The 21640-nt window shown below is 39.5% G+C and overlaps 1 protein-coding gene and 1 long non-coding RNA gene across 5 annotated transcripts in view; both read left to right on the top strand.

Moving 5' to 3' along the window:
* LOC100558787 (uncharacterized) overlaps nucleotides 1-1394 on the top strand; it is a 178642-nt gene extending 177248 nt beyond the window's left edge. For all 4 annotated transcript variants that reach the window (XM_062961117.1, XM_062961110.1, XM_062961106.1 and 1 more), the window contains one exon: nucleotides 603-1394. In XM_062961117.1, coding sequence (XP_062817187.1) covers nucleotides 603-661 — 59 coding nt within the window. In that variant the 3' untranslated portion in view covers nucleotides 662-1394. The remainder of the gene's footprint in view (nucleotides 1-602) is intronic.
* Nucleotides 1395-1741: 347 nt separating this feature from the next.
* The window catches only part of LOC134295710 (uncharacterized), a 57273-nt gene continuing 37374 nt past the window's right edge, over nucleotides 1742-21640 (top strand). Inside the window, exon 1 of the long non-coding RNA XR_010002341.1 lies at nucleotides 1742-2821. This is a non-coding gene — a long non-coding RNA (uncharacterized LOC134295710). The remainder of the gene's footprint in view (nucleotides 2822-21640) is intronic.

Here is a 21640-nt window from a genome sequence, read left to right as displayed (position 1 = left end):
CACCGCATCACTGCTTTTGCACTAATGGAGAGAGGTGTGGTAATGAGTGTCCTCATATCAGTATCACTGCTCATGCAACTGCTATGGCATAGCAATTTTGTGCAATACACTCCTTTGCACTGAAACCAAAGTACTACTGTGCATAGCCAAATTCCATTTGAACAGGTAGGACACTGTTAAGTTGGACATGCATATATGAAGACTGATGTTAGTATTTTCATGACACAGTTTACCTGAACTCTAAAAAAGAGTTCCCTACTCTCTTATGGATCAAACACCAAGTGGCACCCTTTCTGCTTAAGTGCATGAACTGAATTAGCACAAAATATGTACAAAGGAATTTAAGGCAGACATAGGAAATGCAGCAGTTCTATTGTCTGTGCTTGTCCCTTTTCTAGTTACGATTCAGTTCCTTCTATTTGCAGGTGTGAGCTTTGAATTAATCAAAGCAGATGGTACCGGTGCAAATGGTTCAGCGCTTATGTCAACTGGCACATGCAATGGTTCAGTGCTAATCTAAATGATGTTTGAATAGTATGGTTACAAACCACCACTGCAAGAAATCCTCTCCATTCTGAGTCATGTATGTGTTTGCCTTTCAGGTTACCTTCCCAGTCTCCTTGTCACGCTGCAGCTTGTGATGCGTATGAACAGGGTATAGCTTTGGAAAAAGGCCTGGGGAAACCTAGAGTGACTGTCTCTAAATGGACCAGGAAGCTTCAAAGCAAGAAAACAGCATACAATGATCCATTGCCTCTTTCTGTCTGTTTTTGTTGATCAATGAGATATATTTGTCTTGCCGGCCAACAAAGAGGAGTGGTCAGCTCTTTTCAGATGTGCATCTTCTGCTCTTGTGTTTCAGCTTGTTCATTTACAAAAAAAGATGTGTTGACAACCAACATCTGAGTAATTAGAAGCATTGCTGTTTCAAGAGGAGTCAAATGTGCCTCTTTTGTTAGGAACACTGGGGCATGAAAGCATAAGTCTGTTATAAAGAGGACAAAAGAGTAGCCATGGGATATGGCTCAAAGGAAAGCCTTTCTCATTCTGCTGTCACTAGATTGCTGGCTATTTTTCTGGGCTCTTCAGGATCAAATCAGAATTTTCATTGCATAGTACAGTCTTTAACCCATTTAAAATACTATATTACGCAGATGCATGAATGCTTATTTGCTTCTGAAGTGGCAACATAGTTCAATAGAGAGGTGAAGAGTTTTTTTTAAAAAACATAGTGTTATATATTTTATACAGTTTGTTAGAAGTGTTAATATGTGTGTTTCTTGTTTCTTTGAATTATTTTTAAATGCAATGTTAATAAGTTTTATTTTTCCATGTCTATCCCTTCAAAAATGCATGTGAAATGTAGAAGTAAAATAAAATGTTTTCTCAAATAATTGGACTATGTGTTAAATCCATACAGGAGTTGTCTCCTAGTAAGGTGTGTGTGGTGTTTCCAGAATGACTTGTTGAGATTAATTGTGAGACAGAATATGAGCAGTAGATGGTCTAGTCCAGTGGTTCTCAACCTGGGATCCCCAGATGTTTTTGGCCTTCAACTCACAGAAATTCCCACAGCTGGTAAACTGGCTGAGATTTCTGAGAGTTGTAGGCCAAAAACATCTGCGGACCCCAGGTTGAGAACCATTGCTCTAGTTAAACTGATATTTTTTATTTATTTATTTATTTATCATGTCAGAAATGAGAATGCAGTTATAATGTATATAAAAATCACAAAGTTAAAAACTTGTCATTATACTAAATATCCTTTGACCAGTAGCTGGCCACTTGGAGTGCCTTTGGTGTCGCTGTAAGAAGGTTCTCCATTGTGCACGTGGGAGGGCTTAGCCTACATTGTAGTAAGTGGTCTGTGGTTTGCTCTTCTTTACACTCACATGTTGTGGAATCCACTTTGTAGCCCCATTTCTTAAGAATAGCTCTGCATCTCGTGGTGCAGTCATACCATCCACATGACCTTGGAGGTGTCTATGGACAACGCCGGCTCTTCGGCTTAAAAAATGAGATGGGCACCAACCCACAGAATCGGACACAACTAGACTTAATATCAGGGGAAACCTTTACCTTTACTCTATCATATGGCAGTTTTATTCAAGTTCAATCATTGGACAGCCGCTGTTTCAGGCAAAATTTGCTGACCTATAACCTTACAAAATATGACTTTTAATTTGTATTTTTGTGCCTTCCCCATCCAAATCCACCTAGCTCTCAAAGTATTCTTACTCATTTTCTATCATTTCCTCTCTCTTTTCCCTTTCACCCTTTTATCCTGTATCCAGCTGCCAGTTTCTTTCATCCCTTCCTGTGTTTACTTTTATATAGCCCTTCCATATTTGTGGATATTATTAAAGGTTTGAAGTATTTGCCATCACGTCCACTGCTGCCCTATGTGCATTTTTACTTCCTTCAATGTGGTCAACGTCCATTGGAAGTAGGCAGCAAAATCTTGCTGGAGAACCTACAATTGCCTGGAGATGTTTTGTCTCAGATAAAAAATAGGGCATCCTTTTTTCTTTTTCTTTTGCAGGGGTCCTGCTATCCTACAAATGTAATTACTTCCTATTTTATTCACTTCCTCCTTGCAAAACATTTCCTCTCTTGTTGTACATTTCCTCTTTTATCCCAGTTTGCTCTCCCCACCTCTTTCATTCAATCTTACAGGCTTCTTTTCTTCTTCCCTTCCTGACAAGGCTTTCAGTGGAGGAAGAACGGCATGAAGTTGGGTGAGGTGGTCACCTCCATAGGACTGCAATGCCTAGTTGGCTATGAAAAGCTCCTGGAGTTGGTTGATCTCCAGAACTGGCAGGTATGTTAACACCTGGTCTGACCTTGTTACCCTTCCCATTGTGGCCCCTTCTATACTGGTCTATATCCCAGAATCTGATCCTGGATTATCTGCTTTAAATTGGATTATATGACTCTCCGCTGTCAGATAACCTGAGATAAGCAGATAACTTGGGATCAGGTCCTGTTATATAGGGCAGTGTGTAAGGGGCCACTGTCTTGCCTCTGAATATCCCAGTTATGGTTCCCAGACCTTTACAGTGTGTTTAGTGAGAATACAGGAGAGAGTTGTCATAGTGGCTTCATCCAGGCTGCAGAAATCCTCTGCACAGGATGTCATGTTGGTCCTCTTCTTGTAGTCTTTCAGCCAACAAGCAAAGATGTTTCTTTTAACCTAGATTTTTGAGTAACACTGTTGCAGAAGGCTTTTTAATTGAGGTGTGGTTTATTGTATCATTCTGATTATTTTAAAGTATGTTTTAATATGATTTTTTTGTTTTTATAAAAGACTTTTTGTAATATCGTGGCTAATACACGTGAGCCCTGTTTCTGGGTATATTTGACCTGCTGAGTCCAAAAATTGCACCAGTTTTCCCCTATCAGCTTTTCTCTCTGAGATACAGAATATACGGTATGTCATATACCAGTCTTCACTCAGGATATTTTAATACAGTGTTTAATATCTTTTAAACATGAAGGAAACAAATAATTAAAAGAAAAGTGTACTACATAAAATCTACTTACTTCATACCAAAAGTACAGATTTATGTTACAAACTTCCCAGTAATTTGACACACCATATCTAAGAAACTAGAGATGAAGCGGTCTATTCATTGCAATATTCTGGATCAGTGTGCCAATAACCCTAGTACCAGGTCTAAAAACCAAGACATCAATATTCTTTGTTGTTGAGCTGTGTTATCTTGTTTGAACTTTTATTGTGAGCTTCCCTAGTACCCAAAGAAAGAGATTTCATCTCACTCTAAGGCAGCATATTCTACTTTTGAACAGCTCTTACCATCAGGAGTTCTCCCTAATGTTTAGATGGAATTTTCTTTCCTATATATAGTTATTGTTCTATATTCTACTGTATAGAGCAAATAATAAATGCTTGTTCTATCTTCAATTTGACATCCTTTCAAATACTGGTATTTAAACATGGCTCTCATGTCTCCTCTTTTCCCCCAAGCTAAACATGTTGAGCTCCCTCAACCGTTCCTCATAGGACATGATCTCCAGAATTTTTTTTTACCATGTTACCCTCCTTTTGACACATTCCAGCTTATCCTTTTAAAATTATCCTGCCTAGAATGGGATATAGTATTCCAACTGAAGTTTGACCAAAGGAGAATAGAGTAGGACTATTATTTCTTTTGATATAGACCAGTCGTCTGCAAACTTTTTAAGCAAAGGGCTGGTTCATGATCACTCAAACTGTTGGGGGGGGGGGGGGGGCGGGAGGATAATGACTATAGTTTGAAAAAAAACCCACCTTATTTGTAGTACAAAAAACATGAAACAATATAATATTTAAAGTGAAGAACAATTTTAACCAATATAAACTTACTAGTATTTCAATGGGAAGTGTTGGCCTGCTTTTGGCTGTTAATTAGGATTGTTGTTGTTGTATGCCTGCAAGTCATTTCAGACTCTATCACAGAGTTTTCTTGTCAAGATATATTAAAAGGGAATTTGCCTTTATCTTCATCTAAGGCTAAGAGTGTGTGGCTTGTCTAAGATCACCCTCCCTTCCTCCCTCCCTTCCATGCTGCGAGTACATTGCAAAGGGAATGGGGCAGAATGAAGGGGACTGGACAGAGCAAGAGGATGAAAGGAAGGCAGCAGCATGAAAGGTATGGGGCGGAGTAAGGGGATGGGACAGAATGAAGGAAACAGAGCAACATGAAAGGGATAGGATGGAATGAAGGGGACTCGATAGAGCAGAATGAAGGGGATGAAGTGGTTTGAAGGGGATGGGGTGGAGCAAGGGGAGCTAGGGTGGAACAAAGGGGACAAGACGGCAGGAAGGGGATGGTGGTAGCAGGGGGAGGATAAATGACAGTGGTGGGCCATATCTGGCCCATGGGTCATAGTTTAGGAACTCTTATCTACCACTTCAACCCATAACTTAATTCCACTGAGTTCTATACTTAAAATGTGGTATTCTGTGGGTCGACTACATTCATTTTGGTTAAAGTGCAATATTTTGAGTCTTTTAAATGTGGAAGGCAGCATTTTTTTCCCAACGTATCAGGAAGGGGTAAGGAAATTGATTTTTCTCAAAACTCTGGATGTTTTGCCAAATTTGGAATGAAGTAACCCTTGTTGCTCTCAGGTTAGAATCACCTAATTTGTGGGAGGAGAAATTGGGGGAGGAGTAAAAATAAACTTTTTTGGGGCAATTTCCGTCATTTCCTTTTGCCCCCTAAGCAGGAAGGTTTGGTTTTAAGCTACCTCATAATGCTTCTACTTTGCAAAAAAATAAAATAGCCTTTTAAGGTACTTTTTTCCTTCCTTCCATGATTTGTCTTTGTCCTGTGTTGGGAGGGCCAGTGCTATTGCCCTTCCAAATGGGATTCCCTCCCCTCCCCTCCCTTCCCTTCTCTCTCTCTCTCTCTCTCTCTCTCTCTCTCTCTCTCTCTCTCTCTCTCTCTCTGCTTTTGGGAATTGGGGAAGTTGTAGTCCAAAACATCAGCTGAGCCTCTGCTTCTGCCATTCCAAATGGAATTCCTTCCCACCCTCTTCTCCCTCTCTCTCGCTCTACTTTTGGGAATTGTGGAAGTTGTACTCCAAAATACCAGTTGAGCCTTTGCTTTTGCTGTTCCAAATGGGATTCCCTCCCACCCCTTTTCTCTCTCTCCCTCTCAGCTGTTGGGAATTGTGGGAGTTGAAGTACCAAAAAGCATGGAGAGGGATGGTGGGCGGGGCCAAATGTCTACAGTGTGGAAACCTTTTCATTGAAAAATATGCAAAACAATTGAGTGCACTAAACAGTGTGATTATAAGGTAGGGGAAAACTCCTTTTTATTATGAAATGGAGTTAGACTGACTCTCTTCTTCTGAACACTTCTGAACACTTCCCAGTGTAATCTGATGAAGTCCCTAGACACCATATCCTTATTGATGCAGACTACAATCACTTTGGTTGTTTTAGCTCCCAGATCATACTGTTAACTAATATTCCATTTCTGATCTACTAAGATGCCTAGATTCCTTTCACATGTACTATTATCATCAGCTGTTATGAATCCAGTATATTGTGACCTGCCCGGGAATGGCATCCATCCCATCAAATCTAGCAGCAGTTAAAATGTGAATTTTACAGATCTGGCCTATACTACCTTTTGTATTACAGACAGTCCTCAAGTTACAGACAAGATAAGTTCTGTAGGTTTGTTCTTAAGTTAAATTTCCACTTAAGACGGAAGAGGTACATTTTTAAAGTATAACTCCAGCCAAATATATATAAGCTTTAGATAGTATATGGAACGATTAACACCCCTGTGATGTTTTGCTGCCTGTGCCCCTGTTCAGAAGATTTCACCTCACTTTCTGTCCCTGTGATCATTGGATTTTGAAAAAAAAATGTCTTGTTGTGGAAACAAGGATTGACGATAAAGCTTCAGTGGAGATACCTTTTCCCATGATAGCAGTTTCAAGAGTGATTTTCCCTTCCTAGAGGCAGATTTATCACACTTCTTGTAGTCTCTCCCCATATGTAAGTCAGATGTTTGTGACTCGGGGACTGCCTGTATATTCAAAAAGATATGGAAATATTGCTCATGGGTTTACTGACCCCCTCCCTCCCGAAAGTCCTGCAGATGTTTCTGCATAGAGTTCTCCAAATTTTCTGTGGATTTGGCATTTACACTGCCTTTTAAGTTATTAAGCACTCTCTACCTCAATCCACTCAAGATATTTCCTGTCCCTCTTCATCCTTTTTACATGTTCTTCTACCATTTTGAAGAGCAGAAAAGCTTGCCTGCTTCTCTAAACAGAGCACTCTAAACAGGCTATTAAATGGTGCCTATTTGTGCCTCTTCTAAGACATAATGACACTAAGTCCTACAATAAATCAGTTGGAGTTTTTCCCCCTGGAATGTGTAGCATGTGGGCCCTTTTCTAAATCCATTACAGTAAATGGAAAACTTCCTTTTGACACCAGTGAGGTATAAACATAACTGTGAGCAAAAAAAAAAAAAAAAAAAGACCGTACATTATTAACTATAGGTTATTGTGGTGTTGTTTTCCTCATCAGGTATTCCGTGACACAGAGCAAGGCTTTAATAAGACAATATGTTGCCATAGACAGTGGGGCCAAGGGCTGGGAATAGGAACAAGCTGTTCCCAATTCGTCAGGCCCAGCAGATGTGCCAGTGTGAAAAGCTGGGGAAATGTTTTTCTTGTTGATGTGGGCGAAGAGGCATGCAGATCCAGCCATCTCATTTCCATAAAGCACCTTCTGTTTTAGCACTGGCTTTCAAAAACATTGTGGTTCTCTTGGTGCCCCTGAAGAGCAGAATAGAAAAAAAAACTTTAATCTGGCTTCCCAACAGAAGTGCTATGTGCTTGTATATGTTTGTGTGTATTTCCATGTCCTGAAGGAGTCCATGCCACCCAGTAAAATGGAACATGTCTGGAAGGAGAAAGGAGGCTTCAAAAATAATAGTTTTATATGTCATGCAAAAGGCAACCTAATATCCCCCCCCCTCCTCCACTACTGTGGGTAACTCACATCCCAGATGGCCATGTGCTGTCCTCAGTGTTCTGGTGTGGCACCAAAACCTTTTCAAACTGGATTTGTGTTTCATTAGATTGCACTCAAGTGAGGCAAAGGGCATTGTTTCAGTGTAAATCAGGAGAATGGGTTTTACTTAAGCCCAGATAATTCTTAACAGATCCCCACAGGTAACAAAAAAAATGTGGCTCCTCTCAACTTCTGCCTCTTTTCACTGAGTGGCTTGCCTTTGGAAAGCTGCTTACTCATAATAAGAGCTGACATTTACACAGAGCTTTGCATTTTGAAAGGTCTCTACAAACATTAACTAATTAATCCTGAAAGCTCTGCTATGGCACAGGTAAGAGCTGTTCCGCTTCAGAGGGAGAGGGGAAAACAGGCCAGAAGCTCACAAATCTCTTGCCTAAAACCCAAGCTGAAAGCTGGCAACAGATTTCATTAAAGTCTGCCTTGTGTTCTGAATACGTCTTTGTGCCTGTCACACTTTTTCACAACAGTGAACCCTATATGGATTTTTGTAGTGGGCAATGTTGGAAGAAGTGGATGTGGAAACTGGTACCGAGTTTGGCAACACAGAAACCAGTCTTCTTATGTATTGCTGTCAGACATCATAAGGTGCTTGAAATGGCATGGGAATATGTCTGGCCTGACAAGCCTCATGCTTTACAAAAAAAAAAAAAAAAAACCCTCTGGTTTTTAGAGCTGAATCATTTTTAGCAAGTTCTCTATTAATGAGAAAAAATCTCACATGGAATAGTGTGTATGTTTGTGCATTCAAGTTGCCTTTCGACTGCCATGTATGGTGACTGTTGGGTGTGGGCTTATTAACAAAAGACCCTCCACATAAATGTATAGCAGAGTAACTTGTTAGCAGCAGCGTGACCCAGCACCAGTAGCCAAATGTGATAAAAAGAACAAAAACACAGACACCAATGTTATCTCTTCCTTAGGAGACCTTTCTTTGTAGCAAAATAATATGGTTGCACTATTTTTAAAAAACAAGGTTTCCATAACACAAATAAAGTTCTTTATACTTCCTTCTTTGCTTCCATGCTGGGCTTCTTTCTCATGCAGATAAACAGCTTCTAGTTTCACTCTCACAAAGCCTCCTCTCACACCGAACTTACATAGGAGCTTCCCACAGTAGCTTTACACACAGCACCTTCACGCTGGAGCGTCTCTCACCGAAGCTTCTCACACTGAGGCCTACTAAGCTATAGGCTCACCTGCTTATACTGAACTGCAGCTTTTGCTGAGTCATTGCATCCACTTAACCCTTCCGGTGCTTGACTCACATTTTTGTAATTAAACATACCTAGCTAATTTTTAATATTTCTAACATTAATGTCATAATTTTCTTAGACAAGAAGATGGTTGGCTGTTTACTGATTATACAGCACCTGGCATTAACTAACGGTCTCCCATCTACATACTCTCCAGGGATGACCTTGCTAAAATGTCAAAATCATACAGGGTTTGGTGCCATTGAGGTTTTTACATCTGGGTTCATATCTAGTGTTTAGAAACATCATGGCTTTCAATTCATTTCCAACTTATGGTAACTCTAAGGCATGCTTACGACAAGATTTGTTGAGATGGGGTTTGTTATTGTTTTCCTCTGTGACTTGCCTTAGATCACTCAGTGGGTTTCCACAGAAAGTGGGTATTATTCAAACCATTGTTCTCTATAGTCCTAATCCAACACTCAAACATGAGATCATGCTGGTTTTTTTTTATGAAACAGTAGTGTGGGCATAAGCAGGAGGGAAGAATTGCTGTTGCTCTGTTTTCTAAATGGAAGCACCAAAATTTGGATCCAAACACTTGTCTAATATTTGTTATTTCAGATTTGAGGAAATGATGTCTCAACAAGTAAAGCCTGAGTTAATAATCTGCAGGTCTTGCAACAGCTGCTCTGAAATAACGGGAGTTTGGGTTTCTGTTTTCGGGAGTCTTCTCCAGTACACATTTGTGGCTGTACCACCACAAACAAAAAAGTCCACCTTTCATGCATGTGGAGAAATTTAAGACAAATGAAGTTGATTTTTACCCATTTTACAAAATGTACATGCAGTAGATCTTTAACCTATGCGTGCCTACAGTTCCATATGAAACGGACCTTGCATCATGTGATAAGACCCATAGGAATCAGTAGACAAAGGACAATCAGAGATGGGTTATAAGACCGTGTGATAAGGTCCTTAGAAAAACAACCCCCCAAAAGTAAATACAAGTATAAAATATGAAATAAACAGAAAAAAGAAGCTTGGGAATCAGGAGGAGGAGGGGGCTAATAGAATAATTCTGCTCCCTTACGTCACTTTATAATTGGCATGCCAGCACAGAAATGGAAGGGACACATTGCACCACGTAGGGCATGGGAACATTACAGGACTGATAATTATAGAGGCATAGGTTTGTCACAGGGAGGTGGCAGACTGTCAACGAGATGGACAGGGTTATGGGTGATAAGTGACAAAATAGCTCCAATGCTGGTTTACTTGTCCTTTGAATCAGCCCATTGTTTTACTATTCAGAAATGGCAGACTATGTCTATTCTAGTTTGGACTAATCAATAGAATTCCAGTGTGAATGGTTCAGATAATTTCTTATCACCATTACTGAAGGCATCGCTGTGACACATTCATATTGACACACTGCTTCAGCTGCTGCATCAGGACCACAGAGTCATGGGATGGAATCAGAGGGTAAAAACCATTGTAGAAAGAGCCTTTTACACTGTAAATAGCACAATTGATTTTTATGTCAGCTGATGCGGACTGCACTTTGATTTCTCTGTAGATGGGCTGTACAGCATCCCAGTTAAGCCAAAACAATGCTTTTGCAGGATGAAATAAAAGTATTCCAGAAATCACTCATATCTGCCATAAGAGGACAGCCTCTGTCCGACTTTTGTCTTGGACAAGTGTTTCGAGGTTCTCTGCAGTGCAAGTTGAAATAAACAAGCAAAGTAACAATGAGCATTTTTCAGCTTCAGTCTTTGCCAGCTACCTGGGATGCCCTGATGGCTTCCAGCAACTTCATAGTGATCCCCTTCATATGTATTTTCTGCTCGCCCGAGGCCGGGCTGTCGTACTCTTGCTGTGTCATATGTCAAAGTTTTTTTTGATGTGCCGAGACTGAAATTGAAAACGAACAGAGTGCAGCGACTCTCAGTAAGCTTCCTATTTCTTACATCAATGTAGTGTTGAGATTAAGTCCTACTGCAGAACGGTGTTGTTGCCAGTAAATTGCAGGGAGGCCACTGACTTGAATACATTTAAAATATCTGCAAGAAGCAATGGCTGCTGTAACACAGGGATGTGGTGTGGGCAATCCTCCAAATCAGACTGCAATTCTCATTGTCTCTGCAGGTGTTGGTAGTTGCTGTCCTACAACATTGAGAGGTGCATAGGTTCCACAGCATAAAATCTATAATGCAGAGAGTGGTGGAGTGGTTCTGCTACCATGCAGTTAACAAACTCACTCTAGATTTTGCTTCCAATGCTGTTATAGTTGCTCTGAGTTCAACATAACCTCTTTCTCTGTTTTGGCAACATGAAAGCTTCCATACAACTCGGAGCAGCTAGGGGAAGTGCTGAGAAAAAAAAATCAAGACTAGACTTGTTGCCTTTACAGTTGTGGATCCAGTGTCCATTTCCTGCAACCCACCTACTGAGGCAGTAAATGCTGTTGAAATTGCAAACTTAGGACCATTATCCAAGGTATCACAGGACACAACTAATAAACATTTTGCCTTTCAGGACATTCAATTGCAGATGTCACAATGACTATTCTTGAACAAAAGAATTTCAAAAACAGATTTCAGTGCAAATCAAAACCCTCAACTCTGTTTTTTACAGTGTAAATTTAGGATCATGTCACTAATTCCATAATGTCTTTGTTGTCACTCTAGTTTGGTTATTTATGACTACTGTTACAGTAATTGTCATTTCCTGTATTTTATGTGCACTAATTCCTTGTCCTCCCACTATAAATACTTTATCCTGTACTGTTCCATTATCTGGGTGCATGCCACGAGAAGCGCTAAAAGAAGGATAGTCCATTTTATGGGGAGAGGGGAATCAAAGGAGGAAAATATTTTCCCTGTTTTCACAGGTTATTCCCTCCCTCCTTTCCCATGTCATAGACAAGAGTTGTTTCCACAATGGCATCATGAGTGGGGGGAATAACAGGAAAACAGGGTGAAATAGTTTTCCTCCTTCAATTCCCTCCCTCCTGGAAAATTGATAATCTTCTCTGTCTAGTGCCCCCTTGGGGTCTATGCCTGAATAATGGAACAGTACCTTTTATCCTTATCTACAACCATGCATAAGTATTCCTGGCAACACGTGTCTCATAAACTGAACTGTATTCTTTTAAGTTTAGAATACTAGAAATTTGCTCATCTATAACAGATGTGAGCAACTGTAAAGAAGTGAAAACTAGTCAAAAGTAAGGGTTTGAGAGAGTTGAGGAAGGGAATATCTGGCAAAGGGACCTGCATTGTCATATACTTGTGGTAGTTTGGAGATTAGGAGAGTGTGTTTTGTCCAAAAATTATAATTTGTGGTAGTTCATCTGGAGCCTTCAGGAGTCTCTTTGGAGACTTCAGGGGTTACAACATGGCATCCCAGGGGACTCATGCACCCTCTTCAAACTATAAGGTGCCACAAGAATCTTTGCTGCTTCAGATTAATACGGATGTTTTAGTGAAAGTAATTTTATAGGACAACTTTTTTTGTTCTTTTAAGAAAAAGAAATTGCCTGGTATCCATCCCTCATAAATATCAGATAATTTTCATCTATTTTAAGTGATTTCCAAACATGTTAAAAGATCTGAAAATCCAGTCGGGATTTACCATTAAGTACACTGTACTAGGCACATGCCTAGGGTCTAGTGTAGTTTTAGAAATTTAGAAAATCCCCCCAAAACTAAAGGATCCAAGAAGGAAGCCCAACTCTCCTCCTTTAAGACACATGCTAGAGTTTTAAATATGATATAGTCCTTTAATTTGTAATTTAAAGATCTGAAAGGAGGAATGCCATCAGTTTCTGCAAACATATGGCCTCTGACAGCAATTCCCTTTGTTCTTTCCATCAGTCTGTGATTTCCCCCCCATTCAGTTCCAGTCTTTCTCCAGCGAGGACTCACTTCAAGGTGAATATAAATGGCATTCACTGGACAATCTCCAACTGTCAGCATAACTGTTTTGTGTCTCTGTTGTAAGTGCATTGCCTTCATGTTTGTCTTATGCGAACCACAGGTCTGTCACCTTAGTACTGGTTGGTGTCAAACTTTGTTGCATTGCAGACTCAGATAGCAAAAGCTGACAGTTGGGCTGTGAGGAAAACTTACCAAGAGCTACATGCAGCCGTGTTCCACATTGCCAACGGTACTGCCTCTCTGAGTTTATGTATTCCTTGCATCAGGAGAAATTAAAAACACATGCTGAACAGACGCTGCAGCGGAATAGGCTTTGTTGTTTGCTTTGGATGGAGAGAGAAGCCCACTAGCATTTTTTAGCTATGTCAAACTGATTACAGGAAGATTTTTAATGATATATAAAACAAATGAATGTTTCAAAAATGATTTCATAATCTTAGTGATTGTAGTTTTGGGTTTTTTATGTTAGAGGTTGAATCCATTTTTCATGCACAATGCTAAAGGCCAGGAATCTTCAAACTGCAGCCCTTCAGCTGTTTGGACTTCCAATTTGTAGAATTCCTGACCATTGAACAAACTAGGGCTTCTGGGTGTTGGAGGCCAATACAGATGAAGGGTTACAGTTTGAAGATGTATACTAAAGGCTGTAGGTTTCTTTCTTATTTTTCCTACCTTATCGTATTATCCCCCACATATTTTCATGAGTTGGTCTAATGAACTGCCTTGCTTATTAGGTAACTTCTAGTAAAGGCACATCAAGGTCCCCAACCATGTGATCTTCAGAAATGATGCCACCAGCAAGGCTGTGACACAACTTGGAACAACAATATGCCCTTTTGAATTGTGGACACTGGATTATCTCAGATCTGACCCAACTCAGCTGTCCACACTTCAGTAAATACCAGGATAATTTCTAGGAAGCTCTGGACTAAACTGTGATTTATCTTGTTCCAGATCAACAGTTGAAAGTAGCATTTCTGCTGAAAACCCAATTATAATCACGTGGACTTCTTACAACCCATGCAAGATGAATCTGTTCTATTTGGCAGTGTAGACAGAGCCATATACATCAAAACCATTTTAAAATGTTTAAAACAAAATCCAAAAGATGTTGCAGATTAGAATAGATCTGGACCCAAAATATTTCCTCTTAGGGATGTTAAATATAGAAAAAGATAGAAATAAGGAAATCCTATTTTACTATCTGACCACTGCAGCGAGAATGGTTTTTGCTAAATACTGGAAAGATAAAGAAGCACCGGAAATAAGATGTTGGACAAATAAGATCTGGGAAATAATGAATATGAATAGGTTAACATACTTATTAAAAAAAACAATCAAGGAAGACCAAAAAAACAGACAGACTGGGAAACGGTCAAAAATTATTTAAAAGAAGAAGAATTCAAAGTACTAATTTAAATTGAGACAGATGATAAGGTCTGCAAAATTTAAGAACATGTAAATAATAGGCATTGTGTGAATTACAGATACTAGAGTGTGATGGTGGAGGAAAGGATGGCAAAATTTCTGTTATGCAAGACACCGTGTATAAGATGGAAGTCAATTTTATGTAACTGGTGTGTTTTGTTCTCATTATCTTCTTTTTTACTTCCTTTTATTATTAAATCCCCTTTTTTAATTCTCTTTTCTATTCCTTTCCTCATTCTTTTCATTTGTCGTAAATTTCTGTTTTTTTCTTTCTTCCCTTTTTTTATTGTAATTTTCATGTTGAAAAGCATTAATAAAAACTTATTTAAATAATAAAATGTTTAAAACATGAACAGAATCAATCTCTTTGAAAAGAGCTTACAAATCAAATGTACATCGACGTCATGATATTTAGCCCAGCATATAAACGTGTACATCCGCCTGACCACCTGAAACTGGAGTTTTGTCTGGATTTGCTATCTAAAACACAACAGTAGAGGATGCAATTCAGATCTACTTCGATTGAGGACTCCAGTTAATCTTCATCTGTGTCTTTCATCTATTCTATTCCTCACTTCCTCCCTCTCTCACAAAACAAAACCAACCTAGCAGCATCTTGAAATATTGAATAAGGATGTAAATCCTCACTTATACCATTTTCAGGAGCGAGAACAAACAATTTACGAAGTTTTTTCTTCACTGGGTGAGACTACTGACCTCTTCACATAGGGCTAAGTTCGGTGGCATGAGCTGATTTAGCCCCAGTCACTCACTGAGCCGGTTGGCTCACATCACATGTCAGCGGCACAGCTCTGTGGGTGAAGAAGGGTGGAGCTGGTCCATGCCGCCATCAGAGCAACATGGCGTTGCCATTAGAATGCATAGTGGGGGACCCATGTGCCCCACGCACACTCATGCTTCACCCCATCTGGGCTGGAGCCGGGGATGCAGGGAATGGGGCACCGGATTCCCGACACCAATCTATGAAGCAGAGCACCTCCGGTGACCATCTGATGCGGTTTTATCAGAGGTTTTGCATATTTTTTATTAAAACAATCTGGAAAAATAATCACTCTTAGCATCTTGTTATGATGACCTAACTCTAAATTTTAGCGCCACTACCTACTTTTTGATTATTGTCAAATTCTGACATTCTGTCATCTGAGGTCACTGAATATGATACTATTGCTGTGCATCCAGATAAAGGAATAGATTTGGGGACTGCACTGAGAGATGTATCATAGATATATTCTTGAGATACATCTTCTGATTCAAGATCTCAACCATTTTCACCAAATCCCCTTTTTTTGTGCACCAAATCTAAAACGTGGTGGTGGTTGAACATTTTCTTCCAAAAAATCCCCCCAAAACCTGTGATAGATTTGCCTTGAGAATATGCAACATCAACACTATGGGACAAATAGTATCTTCTTTGTCAATTGGACTATTGTTAAATCTACTAAAGAACATGATGGTAAAATAACCGTCAAAAGTCACTCTTTCCTGCATAGGAAAAAAAAGCATAGTTTAGTAGCATTTTTAACTGCTGGACATTTTACATACATACACAGAGAAATACAAACATTAAGACAAAAAAGGCCATAAAATGCAAGGTATTCATGACACAAAATTGAATGTATAGAATACTGATCATTTATGACAATTATATCAGCAATGAAACAATTTTCCTGGCTTTGCTGGCATAGTTTTCCAGCTGAAGTGGGACAGAAAATCACCCTTTTCTGTTTATTTCTGTTTTTCTGGCCAATGCTCTTGATATTTTGCCATTTTCTTAGTTTTATGTTTTAGATCTGGACACTTAGCAATGGTTTCCTCTGTTCAGAACTCAAAGTATTGAATTGCTGCTATCTTCTCTTTGTGAAAGGTTAAAATTTAAAACCATTCATTGGTTGATAAGGTTATCTACTGACCAGAAGAGCCTGGCGTGGCTGGTTCTTTTGCTTTTAACAGATGCTTGTACTGCAGGAAGGAGATGATGATTTTCAAGGTAGGGAGAGAAACTTTATTCTTTCCTCCATAACAGGCTTACTGGCAAAAGCACAGTAAAAGGATGAGTGAAGATTGTAATCTCAATTTTCCTCTGATAAATAATCCTCTATATTTGAAGTCTGCCTGGCAGGATGCCCTATTAGCCAGGCCAGAATAAGATGACATCGTATTCATGAACTAGACACAGAATAAGAATGAAGTTCAGAATACCAAAGAGGTTCGTATGTCTATACAAGATGGTCTCCGAGTATAGTGCTACTCTTATGGAATAAGACCCCCTGTATTCATGGGGAATATGTGCCTAGACCCCTCATGGATACCTGATACAGTGGATTGTAGTGAACCCAATATTTTGACTATAGCTGTGCTGAAAGCATGCCATAGAACCACACTGGAGGCTCTGAAGAGGTCCAGAAACTCTTGATATCTGTGTGGTGGTGAGGGTGGAGATATTGTTTGGAGTGTGGGCAAGTGAAACTGGATACCAAAACTTTTTTCATGAAACAGAAAAGGGGAAGAGAAAAGGGGAAATGGGAAGTGAGAGAGAACTTTTCTTACACATGGCCCTTATAAAAAGCAGATGTCCCACACATTTTCCCAGTTGATGGCACACTTTCTACCCTTTTAGCAGATTAACTAGCTGAGAAGGGAAGAGCAAACCCCCTTGTGAACCATTTCTATTTTCTGTGGGCTTGACGCAGACAGAAGCCAATGAGGTCCCTATGAACAAACCTCACTGCTCATTTCCAAATTAGTCCACTTCTTGTTTTACAGAGAGGTATTTCACTTGAAAAAAGCAGTCCTTGATAAAACTTGTGTAGGTTCTATTTAAATTATGGAAAATATGATTACTAGAAATAACTGTGGATGTAACCAACTGATTAGGTTTTTCAGTGAGAATTTAGAGTAAAATAAATATTCTTAAATACAACATTTTGCCTAGATTGAGAGTTAGATAGATAGATAGACCAATCAACATTCCAGGTGTATCTCCATCTGGGATTAATTAATAGAACTCCAGCTAAGCCCTTAGATGAACTGCAGGTGAAATATCACTTACTTTTAGAGCTGTGTAACATATCTTCATCTTAAGAACAGTGATGTTGCAAAATCTGATCCCGACAAGTTTCTGGGCCCAATTCAAAGTACAGGTTATTACCTACAAAGCCCTATATGGTCCGAGTCCAACCTATCTTCAAGACCACATCTCCTTCTATGAACCAGCACGGGCTTTAAGATCTGCTGGGGAGGCCCTCTTCTCGGTCCCACCTCCGCCTTAAACATGGTTGGTGGGAATGAGAGAGGGGGGGCTTCTCAATGGTGCCTCCCCCCGGCTTTGGAATGCCCTCCCTAGAGAGATTAGGCTAACCCCCGCTCTCCAATTTTTCCGGACAAACCTATTAAATTCAAGGACCTAGTGAATTGTTTTAACTTTAGCACGTTACAGGATTGGTATTGAATCCAACCTGTTTATATCTACAGCTTCGTCTGCATTTTATTGAATCTTTGACATTAGTAGGGTTTTATATTATTTTATATGATGTTTTATATAAATTTGTTATGTAAACTTGCTATTATTTATATGTTAATGTACTTTGTTGCATTTTGTGTGTTGTTGCACTATTGAGTGCTTTTGTGAGTTGCCCCTAGTCCCTTCGGAAAGATGGTGATGAGATAGAAGTAAAGATTTATGATGATGATGATGATGATGATGATGATGATGATGATGATGATGATTATTATTATTATTATTATTATTATCGTCACCATCCCCAGAGATGAGTGTGTGGAGGGATGGGTGTGTTATTTTGTGGTGTGTGTGGGGGAATAGAACAATGACAAATAAAGCTATTCTTAAAGGTAAAGGAGCCCCGATGGTGAAGTGTGTTAAAGCACTGAGCTGCTGAACTTGCAGACTGAAAGGTCCCAGGTTCAAATCCTGGGAGCGGAGTGAGCACCCGCTGTTAGCTCTAGCTTCTGCCAACCTAGCAGTTCGAAAACATGCCAATGTGAGTAGATCAATAGGTACCGCCACAGCGGGAAGGTAACGGCGCTCCATGCAGTCATGCCGGCCACATGACCTTGGAGGTGTCTATGGACAACGCCGGCTCTTCGGCTTAGAAATGGAGATGAGCACCAACCCCCAGAGTCAGACATGACTGGACTTAACGTCAGGGAAAACCTTTAAAAGGCAAAACCAATGGACCTGTATCGAGATTTTAAAACTTGTTGCTCCTAATTTATACTCCATTGGGGGCAGATAAAAATATTAAATGAGAATCAAACTAAAACCTATGTTACAATTAAAGTCAGAATTATTTTGTCTGATAACATTTATTGGCCACTAGTTCATTTTTAATGAATGAGTTTAACTACACAAGTTTTATGTTGGATATGTAGGGGTTTGAACAGCAATTTTACACATCTTTTATGATCATAACTCATTTTAAACAAGTCAAAACAAGTACTGGAAATCTGTTGGTTAGAGCTGAGTAGAATAGACCCAATCAATAATTTATTGAATGAGGAGTCAACATGTAGATAGGTAAATTTCACTGAATCAATGGTTAAAGATTATCCTGAACTAACAAAATAATTTAGACCAAGCATTAAAATCAGTATTGATAAATTGTATTGATAACATTCTATTAGGCCATACATAAAATTTCTGGGATTTGAAGAAGGGTAAAGAGAAATATTTGTCAGTGATTAACTGAGAGGTTAGCTCAGGGCTTTTTAAACCTTTCCATTCACAAGTCATTTCAGCTTGGGAATTTTTACATTACCTCGACTATATATATAAAATAGGTATTAAAAATCAAACATTTACTGAGATTAGCATTTGCAGTCCTTACTAAACAGGCCGATTTTCTTTTTTATGAAGTATAGCTGAAGCATCTTCTGCAGAGTCCACTGTAAAGACAACACAACAGATTTGTGTAAGTGTCTAAAACATTCAGAAAACTTTTACTGTTGACAAATGTTTCATGATCCCAACATTGAGCTGACCCCCTTTGGGGTTGGGACCCACAGTTTAAGAAGCAGCAGTTTAGCATATAAATGTGAACCCAGCGCTTACATCCACTAGAGTTGGCCACTGGAGAAAGAGAATTTATACAACTGTTGGCTTACTATTCAAGAATTGATTAGAGTGATCTGCTTTACTTGAGACTAGTCAATAGGATTCAGACAGTAATTTTGCAAAGCTAGAAATCCAAGATACTTCCCTCAATCAAATCGATATTCAAAGCCATCTAGATGGTCATGAAAATATCCTTCACATTAAGCTACAGGAGACCAAATTTCAAACGATGTGGCATATTCTCATGTTTTATGGAGAATACAGATATATGGAAACATATACAGAAAAAAAAATCCTTTAGCAAAAATCCATACCAAAAAGGACACATACCTTTCAACATGAAAGGAAAGCTTGACTGATATGGGATAGGAATGCCAATGAGATTCTGAGAAAAGTCAAGAAAAACCAAGACAATTTATGAAAACAGGCTTCCGTATCCTTAGTCATACAATGGAGTTATGATTTAACTCTATTTCAGAGCTCTGGTAAGGACTTCTGAGTGTCTTTTTTTACAGAGGCGGAGGCACAGCTCTTGCCTTTCTTTCTTTCTCTGGGATGCGACACAGACTGAAAACCTGAAATTATTTAACATGAGGAATGCCAAATGTCTGGCCATCCGTTCTGAGTAAGGTGTAAAGTGTTAGATACCAACTTATCTAGCAGAATGGCACACAGACAACGTTGCCAGCTCTGTGTCAGTTTCCTTGAACAGAAACTGCCTTCAGTAGTCTGTGAATTGTTGTTTTTAAATGAACACCACTGGAGGTTAAATTAATGCTATTTTCTCCACCAAAATGCTAGTTGATTAATCTCGTTTTGTTAGCTATACAGCATTTTGGAAAGATAAATAAAGATGTCTAGCAATAATCTGGTCCTTTGCATATTTTCAGGTGCCCTGAATATATGTTTTTGACAGGTTGCCAAATTCTTGCAGCGATTACATTAGTAGCTTCTTAGCCAATCCCAGTCCACTTGTCAGAGCAGATTGAAGTTTTAATTAAGCGTATAGATGTAACAGCATTTAGCTTCACAGCCATTCATAAACATCCCACATACCCCCTTTCAATAAAATATTGGGGACTAAGGGTACATCTACACTGTAGAATGAATGCAATTTGACACCACTTTAACTGCCATGGTTCAGTGCTATAGAATCACAGGAGCTAATGTTCTACAAGGTCTTTAGCATTGTTTGCCAGAAAACTTCAGCGGGTTGGACTGGATAGCCCTTGGGATCTCTTTGATCTATTAGTCTATGAATCTAAGGTAAATTTAAAAAATCCCACAGTTTGGGCAGATTGTGGGTGGCAAACTGGATCCAATTCAACTAGACTGCTGTTTACATAGACTGGCACTGCTACTTCATTTTCTATGTGCACATTGGTGTAGGGAAAAAGGGGATGGCTTGTGCTGGTTGTTACTACTCTATAGCTTTTTCCCTGATTATAGGAGCACCTTTACTAATGTCAGCACAAAGTGTCCAAAAAGCCCTGAGCTTCCTCAGAGTCCTCTGACCATCCAGCAATGATAATAGCAATAGGGAAAGTAAAGGGTCAATCCATCCAGGCCACATTGGTTTCAACCTGGCTGGGATATTTGGACTCCACCTTGCCACTGCTATGGGTGGGGCATGGAGTGTGTGGCCACCTCTGGGGCCAATCCAGAATATGGCTGCTCCAGACTGGCCATGGATTAAATAGACAATGCAAACAAGCTCATAGGGTCAGATCTATTGCTTGTAGATACATGTTGTGGATTTTCTCCATGTTGTATCAGGATGGTGTTTTTCCATTGAATGCTATTTGCATCACATCAATTGATGATTCCACCAGTGAAGACTAGGGATCTCATGAGATGGGCCACCAGAATTGCCACATATCATGGCAAATCCAACGGTGCCCATTGGGGAATGTGGGTTCCTGTCACCTGTTGCCTTGTATCACCTCACTCATCCGAGTTATCTGGTTTCTCCCCATTGACTTCTTTTCAACCTGGTAAGATTCCCATGTTGCTGCTATGCTGGCATGTGCTGGTTCACCTCTACTTTTTTGATAGAGCGGAGTCCCTCCAGAGGTTGCTCTACCTACATTATGGGATGAGAGCCAGCAGTAAAAGTAAAGGCGAACTGGTGCATGCCGCCAAAAAGGATCTCATGTGATGTTCCTAGGACTGTTTTTTGAATGCCTGTCTGAAAGTAAGCCACACTAAACACAGAAGATCTTAATTCTATATATCCATTGTTGAGGAGATGTTCTAAACAGTGCCATAAAACAGCTGTTGCTTGGATTTTTTCATTCACTACTAATGTCCTCTCCCATGATTTGATTTTTTAGGTTTTGCTTATTGCGTTTTCTTTATGTGCCTTCAACTTAACTCTAAGTTATGGTGACCCTTTGCTAGTGCTTTTTTTGTGACA

Source organism: Anolis carolinensis, chromosome 1 (genome assembly GCF_035594765.1).
Source record: "Anolis carolinensis isolate JA03-04 chromosome 1, rAnoCar3.1.pri, whole genome shotgun sequence".
Lineage (NCBI taxonomy): Eukaryota > Metazoa > Chordata > Lepidosauria > Squamata > Dactyloidae > Anolis > Anolis carolinensis.
Note: the sequence above shows the minus strand (reverse complement) of the source record. Positions and strands in the feature narration are given on the sequence as shown.